Source organism: Lithohypha guttulata, assembly GCF_036872675.1.
Source record: "Lithohypha guttulata strain CCFEE 5908 chromosome Unknown scaffold_4, whole genome shotgun sequence".
Taxonomy (NCBI): domain Eukaryota; kingdom Fungi; phylum Ascomycota; class Eurotiomycetes; order Chaetothyriales; family Trichomeriaceae; genus Lithohypha; species Lithohypha guttulata.
The window spans coordinates 27,208-42,441 of record NW_027042753.1 but is presented as its reverse complement, the minus strand read 5'-3'; the positions used below and the strand labels follow the sequence as shown (position 1 = coordinate 42,441).

Genomic DNA, 15,234 nt, shown 5'->3' with positions numbered 1-15,234 from the left:
ATCCTGCACGAATACCGTCGTGAGAGAGAGCATCTAGGATTAACTTGTACTACAGATCTTGGTTTCCCTCTTCAATGCTTGACATCATCGTGATCGGTAGTGGTAGTAATGTCCTTCCAGGCCTCTAACAATTCCAGCGTTTCCTCGCACTTTTGCTTGATAGCATGGTAGGCATCCCCACCTAAAGCCAATCGTATTGGCACACCCCGTCCGCTTCTCTCACTAAGTACGTCCACCATAACCTTTGCTCCCTTCTTGACATCCCCAGGCTGATTGTTATCGTACTGATCCATCATTTTGGTAACCTTGTCACCCATAGTGCCTTCGTACTCTGGGATGCGCCTCTGATCCGTCTTGCGGTTACCCGGATTCAGGAAACTCGACCTGAAATATCCTGGCTCAATGCAGCATACTTTAATTCCGAAATCCGCAAGTTCACCCGTCATGGTCTCACTAAAGCCGGAAACTGCCCATTTCGAAGAGGTGTAGGTTCCTATACCCGGAGCTCCTCTCCAGGCGCCAATCGAAGAAATGTTGGCGATGGTACCTGATCGCTGAGCACGGAAATATGGTAAGCATGCTCGGGTCACATTGAGAAGACCAAAAACGTTAGTGTCGAACTGGGATTGTGTCTCTTCGGGTGTGAGCTCCTCGATTGTACCTTGAAGAGAATAGCCAGCATTGTTCACGAGAATGTCGAGGCGATTGTGAATCGAATAAGCCTGTTTGGCGATAGCTTTGAGATCGTCGAGAGATGCTGTGACATCGAGCTCGAGGGTGTCCGCTCCAGCTTCTGTAAGGTTTGCAAGTTTCGAGACGCTACGAGCTGTTGCGATCACTTTGTAACCTTGTGAGAGTGCTTCCAAGACTAGAGCTGCGCCGAAACCGGTTGAGCAGCCGGTGATCAGCCAGACTTTGGATGGTTCTTGGTACATGGTGTGAAATAGGTTCCTGGTGTTCTGGACTGGCTATGAAGATAATATGGTAACTCGACTGAGGGTAGTGGAAGACGACTAAGCTGGGACTATGGAGGTGTTTTATACCTCATCTGCCCAAGCCATGCTTTTTTAAGATCATCAGTGTTCATGGTGGCGTGACACATTAGCAAGGCTGTTGGCCTGCAAGTACGCTCAAACGCCCTGCCCGGCGATATCGTGGAAAGGGTTTGCCAAGGCTGATGATTCGCTGTTTCGGGGAAATGGACACGCGAAGCGGCCGCATCTGTGCCAAGCTTTCGGTATTTGGCGGAGTTATGGTTGTAATCGTGCGGACCATGCGGACGTGGATCTCGCACGCCTTTCTGAAAGCAGGATATCTTCTTCAGCCTGCTCGGATTCTTTGCCCTTGCCTACCGCCGGTAGAAACCCTTCTTGTTCTTCTTGTCGAGCTTCTGTCGTGCCATTCGAGTTGCAACGGCATCCCTCGCCGGAGTGAGCATAGGTAAGATGTCAAGGCCATGCTGTTGCAGCCACCAACATACACGTTCTCAATGCCGTACGGAGTCTGTTAGACAAGACTGTCAAATATCACATCGCAGCCCAGAAGCGTGTTGACACCAGAGTCCTGCCCATATCAATTGCATGTCTGACGTGGTAAATTGGCAAGGCAGAGGAGGGCATGACCTGCCAAGCCTTTACGGTTGTGCACTGGAGCTGCTTGGCATCTAGTGTTGATCTTTGGAGACAAAAACAATGTTTCCGCCCGCCTGCTTGTGAAATCTCTTCAATATTCGTGATAGATGCGACCTTGAAAACAACTCCAATCGATCATTCACAATGACAGAATCTGACACGCGTCCGACTCATCTGACGTTCCTTACGTCGAATGCTGGTAAACTACGTGAATTTCAGGCCGTGATGGCTGGTGTGTCGGACTTGACAATCACGAACCGTGGAGACGTGGAGATTGACGAGATCCAAGGCACAATCGAGGAAATTGCTCGACACAAGGCAGGTACTGGAGCCATTATGACTGGCCAAGCAGTTTTGACAGAAGACACTGCTCTTGAATTCAAAGCGCTCAATGGGTTGCCTGGTCCCTACATGTAAGTGTTGACGTCGCGCACATTTTGTGTTACTTGAGATGTGGTCCAGCAATGAGCGGATTGTGGTCTCAAGAAATCCTATGCGCGGTACTGCGAAAGAGTGCTCGAAAGTAAATACAGAGAAGCAGTTCCCTCCTGCTATCCTCTTTGGTGTGTTCGTTGATGCGTTGTATCTGTCTGTGTTACTCCTGATCGATCACAAATCGCGTTCATTACCAAGACTAGCCGCTGTTGGAGGTGACTTTGCCAGTCCAGTCAAGCAAGACTCTCCTTCGCAGCTCACTCCTCGTCGGTTCACCTTTGTTGCCACATTGTAGTGACGGACTAGCGTGGCTGATTTCTGTATTTCAGCAAGCACTTCCTCTTGCAGATCGGTCATGATGGCTTGAACAACCTGCTCGCAGCCTACGAGGACAAGACTATCACATCGGTCTGCACATTCGCATATTGCGCAGGACCAGGTCAACCACCAATACTTTTCCAAGGACGAACAAATGGCAAGCTCGTGCCAGCGAGGGGCCCAAGCAATTTCGGTAAGAGAATTGTTATCGACCCGACCACATTTCAATTGTGAAAGTACGTGCCTAAGTGATTGACATATCCTTTGCTGCAGGTTGGGATCCGTGCTTTGAATATGAAGGGCAAACATATGCAGAGATGGATAAAGAAGTGAAGGTAGAGCTGCTGCGTACTCTGTTATGGTGTTCTGAATACTGATAGATCAGCAGAATAAGATCTCACACAGAGGGAAAGCTTTGGCTAAGCTGAAGACATGGTTGGCAGGAGGCGAGATTGAGACGTTGTAGCTTCCAGATTTCCAGCATAAAAGAGCAGCCTGCATACAGTGGGTGTTTCCATGGCCGGAGAGAGAGATACTCATTAGCTCATCCATCTATTCGCCTGATACACATGATATCGTTTCGACCTGACCTTGGTGCTGAGTGGGATGAAATATGTGCTTGCTGATCGCTGACAGCTCCTTGCAGCGGCCTGAGGTTGCGCAGTCCTTGGTCCTGACACTGCAATGTGCTCGCACGCCTTTCGCTTCTGTTCCTCAATTCTGGCCATGGCGCATATCTTTGCTCAATACCAGTATATTATCGAGTTCCACAAATGTAACTTGCAAGCTGTGGCCTCGAGACTGTCGATGATGTTCAATAACACTTCTTGGTCCTTGTTCTTGATGCTGTCCTCAACCTTCTTCTCCATCTACATCCCGCGGGTTGTCTTTCACCCACATCTTGCACCACTCCCATATTCTCTCCGCATTCTCTTCGATCTGCTCGGCCTCTTCGCTGATCAACTCCACGACTGCTCCCTCGTTTGGCCAAGCCTCCTTTGCTTCTTCAGCAATCACCCCAAAGATTTCTGCATCGATATTCTCTTGCAGCTTCTGGCCAGTATAGCCTCTCTTCTCTCCTCCTTCAGCCTTCCTGTCGCTAGTCAGGCGCTCATAGAAAGTTTTTGTATCTTCGCAGCGCAGCACAACGACTAGGTCAATCCATCTTTCTGGAAAGATGTCGCAGACGTGCCAGTCGATAATCCAGCCTCCTTCGCCTGCACCGTTGGCGATGAGGTTCTCAATATGGTCGAGGAGCTTGTCTTCATCAACAACATGGGTTTGTAGTTCTTCGTCGTAGGACTCGTAGAAATTTTCTTCTTTCGCAATCCTGTTGACAGAGAGATGTTTCAAAGGGATTGAGGAAGACGGGGAGTCAGAGGACTTTGAGATTTCAACCAGTTCTTGCGCTGTTGTGGTTTTGCCGACACCAGGTGTGCCGGTGATGATGACGTTAGGGTACTTTCTAGACATCGCTGAACACCTGTCAGCTATGCTGGTCGATCTCTAAATGATTTGAGTGCCATACGAAATGTCTAATGCGACAGCATAAAATTGACGCTTAAACAGTGCAAACACCATGTTGAACACTAAGATAAGATACTGCCAGCGACTTGTCAGCAATAACCGGCTTTGACCTCAGGATATCCATACGTACGGCAAGAACCACGCCCATACGATATCGCCTTTGTGCTCAACTTGAGTCTGAAAATCCTCTCATGCCGTTCAGTCCATCTAACTCAAAGCCATGAAAATATCAAAGAGATTTTTGTACTAAGCAAAACGGCGATAATTCACAAACGACGCTATACCCCGATTGGAGATATGTCACTTGATCGCCGCGCTGGTGACGCTATAAACGCATGTCTATAGGATCAAGCTGCACCGATGTGCTTATGTCCTTGCAAATAAAACCAGTCTAGAGCAGCTTCGTTTGGATTGATCTAAAACACCTAATTAGAGGGTCTGAAGCTTACATACGCATTCACTATGGTCCAAGAACGCGGGCAGTCTGTTTGACTTGTGTACGATAACTTCATTATCTTTCAAAAGTATGGCATGACTGAAGCAGATTGCCCAAATTATTGGCTGGGACGAGAGTATGACGCTTATGCCAAGCTTTTATCTCCATCGAATTCAGAAGCACTCCCTCCTTCTCCTGGTTTTTACCGGCATTTCTCCAAGCAACAAAATGAATGCCTCGTGGCGTTGATCTCAGGGTCTAGGGTTAAGCTGTCCAGTATATTCATCTGTTCATAGTACGATCTAAGTAGGTTTATAGATCTCCAAGATTCCACCAAGCTAAACTGTCACCACTTCTAGCAGATGCAGGTCGATTTTCCTGGTTACAGCCTTCGAAGAATGGAGAGAAGTCGTTCCAGAGCCATCTAGGAACGTTGCTAGCGGATGGACTACATGGACGCGCCCCTACATTTGTCGTCGTTTCTGTCGAAGAAGAATGGAATGGCACTACTAATGACCTAGACGTAAATGTTGCTGGCGTGCTTTGTCCACCATCTGAAGTGTTTATATTAACTTCAGGAGACTCTGAGCAGCTGATTTTCAAGATAGACGAATCCGGATAGCTTTGACATTTAGACTGCTGTAGCGATCGATGAAGCAGTCCCTCGCCAGTCTTTCCTGTATCAAGGTTGCTGCAGGCCAGCTGTAGGATTTCCCACCAGAGTTGCATGTCTAAGTCAATGCCAGATAGTGCCCCATCCTCTACCTCAACCTGACTAGATGCCATCGCAACACGGATAACGTGTTCCAGCTTACCGTCCTTGCTAAGAGTCAGTCATCCCATTACTTTAGCTGATCAGATCTTACCAGGAGCTCGCAGATAGGAGAGTACGCAAGGAAGCTTTGCACAAAGCTTCGACATTTTATTAGTTCCGAGATAGATTTCTGCTTCAGCCTAGAGTCAGCTGCACAGCAGAAATAGAGATGTGTGATAGCTGCGATTATGGCGACCTGACCAAATATTGGATCGTTAAGCTGTAGACCACGATCCACAATCATATCTATTATCCTTGCGATCCAGGTAGCATGCAGAAGCGCGAGTTGTAAGCTTCGTCGCCAGAACGTGTTGACTGTAGCGAATTTCTCGTTCTGTTGTGATGCTACGATATACAGGAAAGGATGGTTAAGCACCGTTAAAATGGCATGATAGGTGAGCTGTAATGTCAACCAAGGACTCCAGTATGACTTGTTCGCAAGGATCTCTGCAGCACTGCGCTGGAAGAATTTCACCGACTGATATCGGTGATCTGTAGGGACTTGGCACTCCACAGTCGTTAGGTCTGCAATGATCTGCGCGTACGTAGAGCTTGTGCGCCATGGTTCCTGTACTTTGTTCATACAACAATTCAAAACGAATTTCCTTGTCCTACTCCATATCCATCCTACCTGGATCATAGAATACCAAAGAGTATTGTCCATGCGGCCTGATCTATGCAGATCAGCGTCGGGTAAAGTGGGCGCAGCCTCCATCAAGTGCTGTAAAGACTCCCAAGCATTGTGATCCGTGGCCAACGATATCTCAAAGCTAGAGGGAGACCCCACTAGCATCCAGACCTCGCAACCGTAGTACTGTTCAAGGAATTCTAGGCTCCAAAACAATCGCTTCTGGCGTTCGGTCCTAATGAGTGAATCGCCGGAACTCGATGGCATACCAACCAGAGCTGTCTCGCAAAGCTGTCTCGCAAGACTTAAGTGAAACCGACCAAGTTGTAAATCACCGGCTACAATCTGCATCAGCCAATGAAGCATTCAAGAGACGGACGCGGATACCTAGGAAGAAGGAATAAGAGATAATACAAAGGCTCTCTATTGTTTCAAGTGTGACCGTGCCATTGGCTATACGAAGCATGATAAGTACCCGTGTGTTGCTCAATCGCCGCGGTACTAGGCTCTTCTCGCCAACAAAGAACGAAGTTAGAGCTAAGATCGCTGTGGTGAGCTCGTCATTTATGCTTTGTAACTCACTGACATCCTCGCGGTCGAAGAGCCATAGAGGTTGCCGGTGACATCGGTCGAAATATGTATCTATCACTGCTGGGGTCAAATGTATAGGTCTGAACGGACTGGTGCGATCGATATCAGCAATAGACCATGAACGCGTCAGGTAATAGTTACCCGGGCGGCGTGAGAACACGAGGAATGCAAGGAGAGAATCCTTGTGTGTTCAAGTCGTTATGCACGCCATTAACTGCTTGTGAACCCATCTCGATAGGTTGACGATCATCATTGTTAATGTGATCTTGGTAATTGGTATCACGTAGAGCGTCTTCGTTGCTGGCGCTGACGATCTGGTTTAGCCTTTCCTCCACGTAAGCCAGTCGATCTTTCTGGAGAGTGTTTTGTCAGTGAAAATCCTTGGACAGGTTGAAGATGCATGTACCATCGTCTGGCCACAACGGGATCGTCTCGTCAGACCCTGATATGCACAGACTTTTCCAAGACGAGCACAACTCGAGCAAGCAGGTCTCTCGCCAGGACATCGCACCTTCTGCCGCCTGGTGACATAGCGCTCAGTTTTTATTTGCGTACACGGGTAAAATGCTCAGACCTGCAATTATCGCACGCCTGGAGAAGTCGTTTCTCCCTCCTAAATCTCGTTTGCTCCATCCCGAAGGCAAGAACTGAAGTGGTAAGGTTTTACGTCAGGGCGATGGGTGACAGTTAGTAGCCCAATCCGTATCGATATCAGTCCACGGCTGAAGTATGTCCTCAGATTGTATACAGGAAGTATCGAAGTAGAGGAAAACCAGAGATAGGTCGCCGCGGGGGATTAATGGTTAAATGCTAGAGGGTGGATCTAAGCCATCACATGACACCATCATGAAACCTGTGCAAGCTCAAGACAACAAAAGCTTTAGCTTCGTCAGTCTTTCTAACAAGCCCGAGTTTTATCATTGCCTTCATTCATTGACGACATGCAGCGATGTGTTTCTGTCCTGTGTGGCAGCAGGTCCGAAGGAAGCCTGTTCGAGAACAGCGATCGTCAACGTACACATGCTATAGCCAAAGAAGAGCTGTATCTATTACCTCCTCAAGCTCTCTACACGTCTGTCTTCACCTTCCTAACAACAGGTTTCGATACTTTAGACACGAAAGTTGAAGGTCTCCTCCTCCTTCCTGAATTGCTGATGGCACTTCATCGATGGTGACCATTAAACTCAAAATCCTGGCCAATCGTTGAGCACAAGTACATCGACGTATCAGTTGTGTCAATAATAGTATTTCTTCTTGTAGCTGCAGGACTAAACCACCAGAAAAGTACAATCACCATGCAATCTGTGCTTGATCACAATCCAGGCTTGCACAAAAATCCAAGTCCTCTCTGCTTGGCATTTCTGCCGCTGGTAATGCTTGCCTCGCGGGCCAGATTTCTTGCTTCCTGCTTTCTTCTAGTTTACGATGATCTTTCAAGAGCGCACGAACGGTAGACTGGAAGAAGAGTGGGCCTTTTTCCATACGCGAATGCATCTCCCCATTAATAAATACACCAGCGTTGAGATTCTTCTGTGCACTGTTGCAAAGCCACTTATCTTCCCTCAAAATTCTTTTGAACATTGTGTCAATTTTCTCGAATTCTGCGTCAGTAGCCTCATTATGTCGATAGACCTCATACTCCATAGAGCATTGATGTGCCGATTTTGGCACACATCTCATCATGTAGAAGAAGTGAGGTCTGAAAGTGATTAGTCCGTGAGGCAAAAAAAATAGCATAGAAGTTCGGTTTACTTACGACACAGTCATGCACGCATTCGGGAAATAGAAGGTGCTGGCTATTTTGAGTCCTTGCTGTACATTTTGCTTACTGGTATTGGCAAAGTGTTTGATATATCCACCTGATGTCTCGACAGAATACATCTTGAGGTCTGCTAGATCAGCAGCATCTGGATGTGCAGTCGGACAGTGATAACACTCATTGTAGTTGTCCGCAAGCGTCTTCCAATTATAGTCGCCGATCATGTTCCAGGTGTGATCGAAGTGATAATTTGCAAACTCATAGTTCTCGAAACGTGGTTGGATATCAACGTCTTGAAATTCATCAGACCACGCCACTTCGGGCTCCTCGGACGAATCAAGATTCACCCAGATGAAGTTATTTCTATCAACATAGACATGAACTTGCAGGAGACCATTTATAGTCTTATCGAAGCCTGTCATCTCCTGATAACCGGGTGCTTTCGCCAGCTTCCCCCCAAGTCCATAAGACCAGCCATGATACTTACACGAGAAGATCTGAGAGCGACCGGTCGCTTCTGTCACAATAGGGAATCCACGGTGTCTGCAAACATTGTGAAAGCCATTGATGTTACCTTCCTTGTTCAGACAAAGAAAGAATTCGAAGCCAGCCTCTTCAAACCTCACCCAGTCTCCGATATTGACAAACCTCAACTTATGGCTGACAAGCATCCATCTCTTAGAGAAGATTGCTCTTCTTTCGAGCTCATAAAGATGACCGGAGCGGTACCACGAAGAAGGAAGTGCTCTTTCTGTGCAGGTCTGCTTGTCTCCCGCAGAACTGGAAAGGCTCAAATAGCGCCTGATCAAAGCTGTCATATTTCGTGCAGTTTTCTCACCACAAACTCCGATTCCAATAGTAGGGTATAAGAGCTCGACAACGAGAAATCTCTAGCACGATATCACAGACTGTGTGATTGAGCTGTCACTCCTCGAACCGAGGCACAGCAGTATCCGAACCATTTGCGCTTTGGTTGATCTTCGATATTCATGTCGCTAACCCAAGGTACGGGTAAGTAGGTCGAATATATGCCGGTCACCTGACCGGTGCTATTGATCGACTCCTTCCGCTTTCTGCATAAGTTAAACATAGTGCATTGTCGGACCTCGGTGTGAGGATACAGCTTGAACGGACGAGACAGCTTCCGTGACGCAAAGGAAAGTACAGTCTTGGTAGCAAGGTTTGTTGAGTATAGAATCCAGCTACACTCACTGCAACTGTGTCAGTGGCGAATCACTAGTCTTGAGGATGACATGAAGATAGAGATTGTTCACTACTATTCGATGGTTGCACCTGCGCAGCGGCTGAGCGTTGCTAGATTCGTGTACTTGCAGCTCCTGTTATCAATACGCTGTATAGGAAGGCATAGCGCTTTCTCCAATCTGCCCAGCTACCAAGTGGATGGTCAAAGGTCTGCCGTGAAAACCATCTCATTGAACTTCGCTAGAGTTTAGAAGCAGATAGCGTGAGTTCAGTATGCGGTATTCCGAAGGTGGAGATGTCTTCACTAGTACTCCCGTCAATCGCCAACTCTGCCAGCACACGACCGATAGCAGGTGCGAATTTGAAAGCGTGGGCGGCTCCCAGGGCGAGAATGATGTCTCGATGATTTGCTAGTGGACTGATGATGAATTGTCGGCCTGGAGTAACAGTGTACTGACATGTCACTGTACGAAGCGCTTTACGAGTCTTGTCAGGAATGAGCTTGTCGATGAAATCTGTCAACTGCTGGAGTAAAGTAGGAGAGTGCACGTAAGTACGCTGCTCAGGTGTCATATAGTTTTCTGCCTGGTCACGGCCAGCTTTGATTGTCGGCTCACCAAATGTTGGAAACCCATAGAACCACAACTTACCCGCCCAGATCCATAAAGGAAACCGGCCAGGCTCAAAATCAGTAATTCTAGTTGGTTTATAGTACGTCACTTGCTCTTGCGTGACGGTCAAAGGAATCTCTGCTTTGAGTGGTGCAAGGAGCTCGTTCGTCCAAGCATCAGTGGCCAAAATTACTTTGGTTGCAGACCATGATCCTCTCGATGTGTTGACAATTACCCTCTCACCTGGTATTTCTGGTCTTACACGATCAACCCGTGTGAATTCTTTGAGAACGGCACCATAGCTACGTGCAACGTATTGCATAGCTGCAACTGATCTTGCGGCGTGGACAATGCCTGAATCCGCGGTGTAGACAGTCTCTATGCCATCCTCTAATTCAAATTGAGGCCACCGTCTGCTAACTTCGGAGATATCGAGGAGTTCGTAAGGAATGTTGTTGGCTTTCAAACTGCTGGCGTAATTATGAGCTGACACACCACTGTCCTTGGTGATGAAGGTCAAGCCACCCGTCACGGTCACTAGCTTTACACCAGCAGCTTTCTCGAGGTCAGCCCAATCTTTGTAAGCGGCCTTTGCAAGCGCTACATAATCGGGTGTGTCGTACGAGGTCCTGACGATACGTGATGTGTCGTGTGAGGCTCCACGTACATGTCCTAGCTCAAATTGCTCAAACGCGATGACTCGGGCACCTTTTCGAGCTGCATGATAGGCAGCCGCACTTCCAAGGCAACCCAAGCCGACCACAGCGACGTCGAAGTGTTCCGTGATCTGTGTTTCTTGAGTCATGTCGAGGTGATTTTGACGAGGAGTCATGCTCTCGCCTCCGGGTATATGATCTGTCCCTGCTAGGCTCGTTCACCTTGTGATGAAGCATGAGTCGGGAATGAGTGGCTACATGAAGGACCTGTCTCCTTTGAGTTCTTTTCTGCATGAAAAAACTGCCTATAGGACGTCTCAGGATATTAGCGGCCGGCGCAAGCCATTCTTGCCAGCCGGTCACATGAGCGGTCGGTTGAGCCGTCGCTAACTCCACAGAGCAATCATCTGCAGCCAGGACTAGGTCCGATCAGTTGACATCGAGTCGCTGAGAATCGGGACACGATACTAGCACATGTGTTAATCGAACACCGCGCCTTAAAGCTGATAAATTATGCCGATTGCAAGTCCATGCATTTGGAATCAGCTCCGACACGTTCTGCACTCATGAAAGGCTGCATTTATACAATTCCCACACGCATCCTGGCTGCACTCATCTCACTCGATCTTGCAAAGTCTCCGAACTTCCGCTGAAGTAATTGACCACGTACTGTGCGCTTCTGAGGGAGATTAATCCGGTGATGGTGGGCTCTTGTGAGAAGAACATACTGGCACATCTGATGGAATTGCTGATATTCAAAATCCCGCGATTCGCCCTGCCATACGGCATAGTCTCCTCCGTTAGAAGTATGCCGTACTCGTGGATCGGTCAATTTCAAGCACTCGTGCTGTGATCTTTTTGATAGCATTCTCGAATCTTAACCACCAACCCATTTCGGCTGCTGCTGTTGTTGTCTAATGGTGGCAAGAACGAGAATGGCCAGATATGTGTCAAGAGAAAAAAGAAGAGACTGAGAACAAGACTACTGTCAATCATTCAAAAAAAATTGGAGTTCTTATCCAACTAGCCGTCCTAGCTGAATTTCCTGCGGATTTAGCCTGGACGGCAGTTCTTGACCATGTCGTTAGTGCCTTGCCTTGCCTTGCATTAGCATTGGCTGCGGACGATTGCCGATCTGAGTGCCAGCATTGTCAGACGTCCTAGAAGTCCTTGTCTGGTGACCCTGAAGTCCAGCCTGACACTTGACCTGATGCAGTATTCGTGTCCTGCTTTCCAGCTTTGTACCCGCGCAAGAAGCCCGCCTCACTGTGGTATTTTTCTGTCGAGAGACGGAGAGCATTATCGCTAGAAAGGATTGGGACGGGATAACTCTCCAGCACGGATCGCTCTTGTAGTCCTAGGGGGGTCTCTGTAGATGATCAATTAGCAAGAGGGAAAATGTGTTCTAGTTAGTCATACCACTACTGAGAACCCGCTGCAACTTCTTCTCAAGCTTTGTTGGTACTGCAAGGCCTGCAGAGATGGCATTTACGACTGCTATAGCCAACACTGCAACCTCGATGCCACTCATGTTGTTGATATTGAGAAAATCTGCTTGATAGATGTGAGAGCACCTGTAAAAGATTAAAAAGGGTAGAGAATGAATATTTGTTGGACTGCATGTCCAGGCGCATCAAATGGACATTCCTCGAGACGAGGATTGTATGAATCTTGAAATACCTTTAGTTGTTCAGCTTCGGTAAGGGTATTACTCGCATACTGAGATAAGCTTGGTTTGACGGCAATACGTGATCATGTCCACAGCAACTGCGAGCTCTTGTTCGTTCATTTTTAACATTCTCGAAGTGTTGCAAGTCATTGTGTAGTCCCAGACGCATAAGGCACGAAATCGGTAGACGAGGCCACTGAAGGCACGTCTCACATGAGGCAATTTGAGCACTGGTCGATGGCTTCATTGTCAGGGATGTGTTGCATCAATAAGTCAAGCGATAGTCTGGTAAAGTTCATTGAATCGAAGCGAAGCCAGCAAGCAACGCGCCTGCAACTGCGTAACTGCATGCGCCAGTAAAGAGCAAGTCAAGCGAAGTAGATGATGTCGATCGTGTAGCTTGTGCTGAGTTTTGGTGGTCCTTGGGCCTGTGCAGCGGCAACTTCATGGCATGTATCGCTCCTCTAGTGCACTCAGATTTTCTCGTTGCTTTTCTAGCACTTTTTGACACCCTTTGCGCATGGAACAGTATCATCGTTTGCGTTGTGTTTGTCAAACCTCGGCAATGGATATTTGCTTTCGCTTGCAGATCACAGCAGGGAGACAAGCTTTGCGTACAGCTCTGCGGAGTGTCGTCCTCAGATCTTGGAGCGTCCAATCAGAGCCTTACCAAATAAACACTTCGTTGTTGGAGTATACCAGGCTAAATGCTGTAACGGCGAGCACCCGCAGAGTCGAAATTGCGGAGGACAATGTATACAGACGAAGCTCGTCGCTTTTGCATGCTATCACTACATGATTGATCATTCGACGGTTCGATACGTCGAGCATACAGTTGCGGACAGATCGGCCATCAGGGCAACGCAGTCCATTTCACGACATTCCTTCAGACTGAACTACTCATATCGCCGGTGACTCCCCACAATACATCGATCATGACGGACCAGGCACTCTCTGTAGGCATCGTTGGTGCTGGCCTTGGTGGTCTTGCAGCCGCGATCGCTATCGCTCGTGCAGGTGCTAAAGTTACAGTGCTTGAAGCAGCGTCTGAGCTTGGTGAGATAGGAGCGGGCATTCAAATGTTTGGTAACGTTTCTCGCTTCCTCATTCGAACAGGTGTCGCCCCCATTATCGGCGACAATCTTGTACAAATGGACGAGATCAGGACTTGGGGACATAGCGAGGATGAAAATAATGGGCACCTCATTGGCCGCATCGACACAAGGAAGGTAGTCAGAGACCAGGGCTTCCCTTGGTGGGTAGTACGAAGGGACCATCTCCACAGCGGTCTGGCGGAAGGTGCTAGACGTCACGGTGTAGACATCATCGTCGGGTTTCGTGCTATGAAGCTAGAATCGCATGGCAAGGGGAAGCGCACCAGGATCACAAGCGAGACGGGATCATCACATACGTTCGACTTGCTGATAGGTGCTGACGGTATCAAGTCGTTCATACGCAGGGCGGTGTTCCCAGATCTTAAACCTCACGTTGCTTCAAATATCGCGGCATACCGTTCCGTAGTGCCATATGTAGAAGTCTACGAAAAAATTCCTGAGGCAAGATCTAAGATTGGAAACACCATGGATGCTTGGGTTGGTCCTGGAGGCTATATCCTGCTGTATCCTTTGACAGCAGGAAAGGAGCTCAACGTTGTGACAGCTTTCGAGCAACCACGACCAGTCACAGATATCGAAGAGGTTGATGTGCAGGAGTTTCGCGACCATTACAAAGGATGGGATCCTTTCATCCTCAAAATTCTAGGACTTGTCAAGGAAACAAAGCGGTGGCCATTGTTGGTTATTCCACCAGTAAAATCATGGAGTAACGAAGACAAGAACGTGATACTCATGGGTGATGCTATCCATGGCATGCAGAACCATATGGTAAGCTGAGCTCTCTCATGCTATTAGAAAAGGCTAACAATGATAGGCGCAAGGCGCAGCAACTGCGATGGAAGATGGTATATTCCTGGGCAGAATCATATCGGAGGTCATGCGTGGTACCATTAAACTTGAAACCGCGATTCACCTCTATGAGAAGAAACGTATACCTCGAGTGTTTCACAAACAACAATCGGCTTTCGTGATGGGTGAACTATGTTGCGTCAAGGACGCGGATCAGAGAGCCCGCAACGACAATCAGACTCCAGAAGTCAAAGCATGGGATCGGTGTCCCACACATCCTGAAGAACTGCCACCAACTTATCGAACATGGCAGCTGTTCGTGAGTCCCCAAGCTGTGCCAAGTATCTTGTACTATGATGCGGAAGGAGATGCGGACTTTGCAGTGGACGAGTGGTTGATGTCCCACGATGATGTTGACGCTAAGACATTGGTCAGTGATGGATTGAGGCAGAAGTGGTGGAGCGCACTTAGAGATAATGGTATTGAGCGGTGGCAGTCATCACTTGCGAAGTTGTGAGAATTAGAGATCCAGGCAAGTTTGTAAGACCATGGCTTAGTGCAAATTCGTTCGGGATTAATGATCAGTCGACATGCGTATTTTATTTCCAGTGTAGATTGGGTACAAAATCGATTGTAACAGGTTTAAGAATTGCCGCTGCAAAGCACGCACATCCATGTTAAGGCAGCAATTCATCAGTGTTTTGACGCAGAGAGAAATCCCAAGAGTAGTCTGCGCAAACTCCACTCAGGTATGAGCACTTGCTCCATTACAAACTCACCACATCTGGATATGTAATTGTGGTTTTACGATTTATGAAATGGTTCGTCATGTGCTTACTGCAAGCTGTGAATATTTGGTTCTTCTCCTCACAACTATCAAGAACTCAAGCAGACAAAACATACTTACTATAGCTTTCCTTCGCTCTCCGCGGAGTCCGGAACCTGGCACGGAGACAGCGACCATTCGCCACATCATCGCCTGAGCTTGTCTGAAAAACAGACGTTTGTTATAGCACAAGCCTTGAACGATCATGTCGTCGACGCTAGCCCTG

The 15,234-nt window shown here is 47.9% G+C and overlaps 7 protein-coding genes across 7 annotated transcripts; 2 read left to right on the top strand and 5 right to left on the bottom strand.

Moving 5' to 3' along the window:
- Positions 1 to 71: 71 nt before the first annotated feature.
- LTR64_005181 (uncharacterized protein) lies at positions 72 to 935 on the bottom strand (the record flags this gene model as incomplete). Its single annotated transcript, XM_064899522.1, has 1 exon — positions 72 to 935. One exon carries the CDS (start codon positions 933 to 935, stop codon positions 72 to 74), a length of 864 nt encoding a protein of 287 aa, XP_064752834.1.
- An 840-nt stretch (positions 936 to 1,775) lies between these two features.
- On the top strand, positions 1,776 to 2,361 carry HAM1 (nucleoside triphosphate pyrophosphohydrolase ham1; the record flags this gene model as incomplete). Its single annotated transcript, XM_064899521.1, has 2 exons — positions 1,776 to 2,044; positions 2,094 to 2,361. The coding sequence occupies 2 exons, from the start codon at positions 1,776 to 1,778 to the stop codon at positions 2,359 to 2,361; spliced, it is 537 nt and encodes a 178-aa protein (XP_064752833.1).
- An 875-nt stretch (positions 2,362 to 3,236) lies between these two features.
- FAP7 (factor activating pos9) lies at positions 3,237 to 3,965 on the bottom strand (the record flags this gene model as incomplete). Its single annotated transcript, XM_064899520.1, has 2 exons — positions 3,237 to 3,849; positions 3,913 to 3,965. 2 exons carry the CDS (start codon positions 3,963 to 3,965, stop codon positions 3,237 to 3,239), a joined length of 666 nt encoding a protein of 221 aa, XP_064752832.1.
- A 3,967-nt stretch (positions 3,966 to 7,932) lies between these two features.
- Positions 7,933 to 8,957, bottom strand: LTR64_005178 (uncharacterized protein; the record flags this gene model as incomplete). Its single annotated transcript, XM_064899519.1, has 3 exons — positions 7,933 to 7,950; positions 8,013 to 8,079; positions 8,137 to 8,957. The coding sequence occupies 3 exons, from the start codon at positions 8,955 to 8,957 to the stop codon at positions 7,933 to 7,935; spliced, it is 906 nt and encodes a 301-aa protein (XP_064752831.1).
- Positions 8,958 to 9,582: 625 nt separating this feature from the next.
- Positions 9,583 to 10,758, bottom strand: LTR64_005177 (uncharacterized protein; the record flags this gene model as incomplete). Its single annotated transcript, XM_064899518.1, has 1 exon — positions 9,583 to 10,758. One exon carries the CDS (start codon positions 10,756 to 10,758, stop codon positions 9,583 to 9,585), a length of 1,176 nt encoding a protein of 391 aa, XP_064752830.1.
- Positions 10,759 to 11,769: 1,011 nt separating this feature from the next.
- LTR64_005176 (uncharacterized protein) lies at positions 11,770 to 12,140 on the bottom strand (the record flags this gene model as incomplete). The annotated part of the gene is made up of 2 exons (XM_064899517.1): positions 11,770 to 11,978; positions 12,029 to 12,140. 2 exons carry the CDS (start codon positions 12,138 to 12,140, stop codon positions 11,770 to 11,772), a joined length of 321 nt encoding a protein of 106 aa, XP_064752829.1.
- A 1,073-nt stretch (positions 12,141 to 13,213) lies between these two features.
- Positions 13,214 to 14,699, top strand: LTR64_005175 (uncharacterized protein; the record flags this gene model as incomplete). The annotated part of the gene is made up of 2 exons (XM_064899516.1): positions 13,214 to 14,161; positions 14,208 to 14,699. The coding sequence occupies 2 exons, from the start codon at positions 13,214 to 13,216 to the stop codon at positions 14,697 to 14,699; spliced, it is 1,440 nt and encodes a 479-aa protein (XP_064752828.1).
- Positions 14,700 to 15,234: the final 535 nt, after the last annotated feature.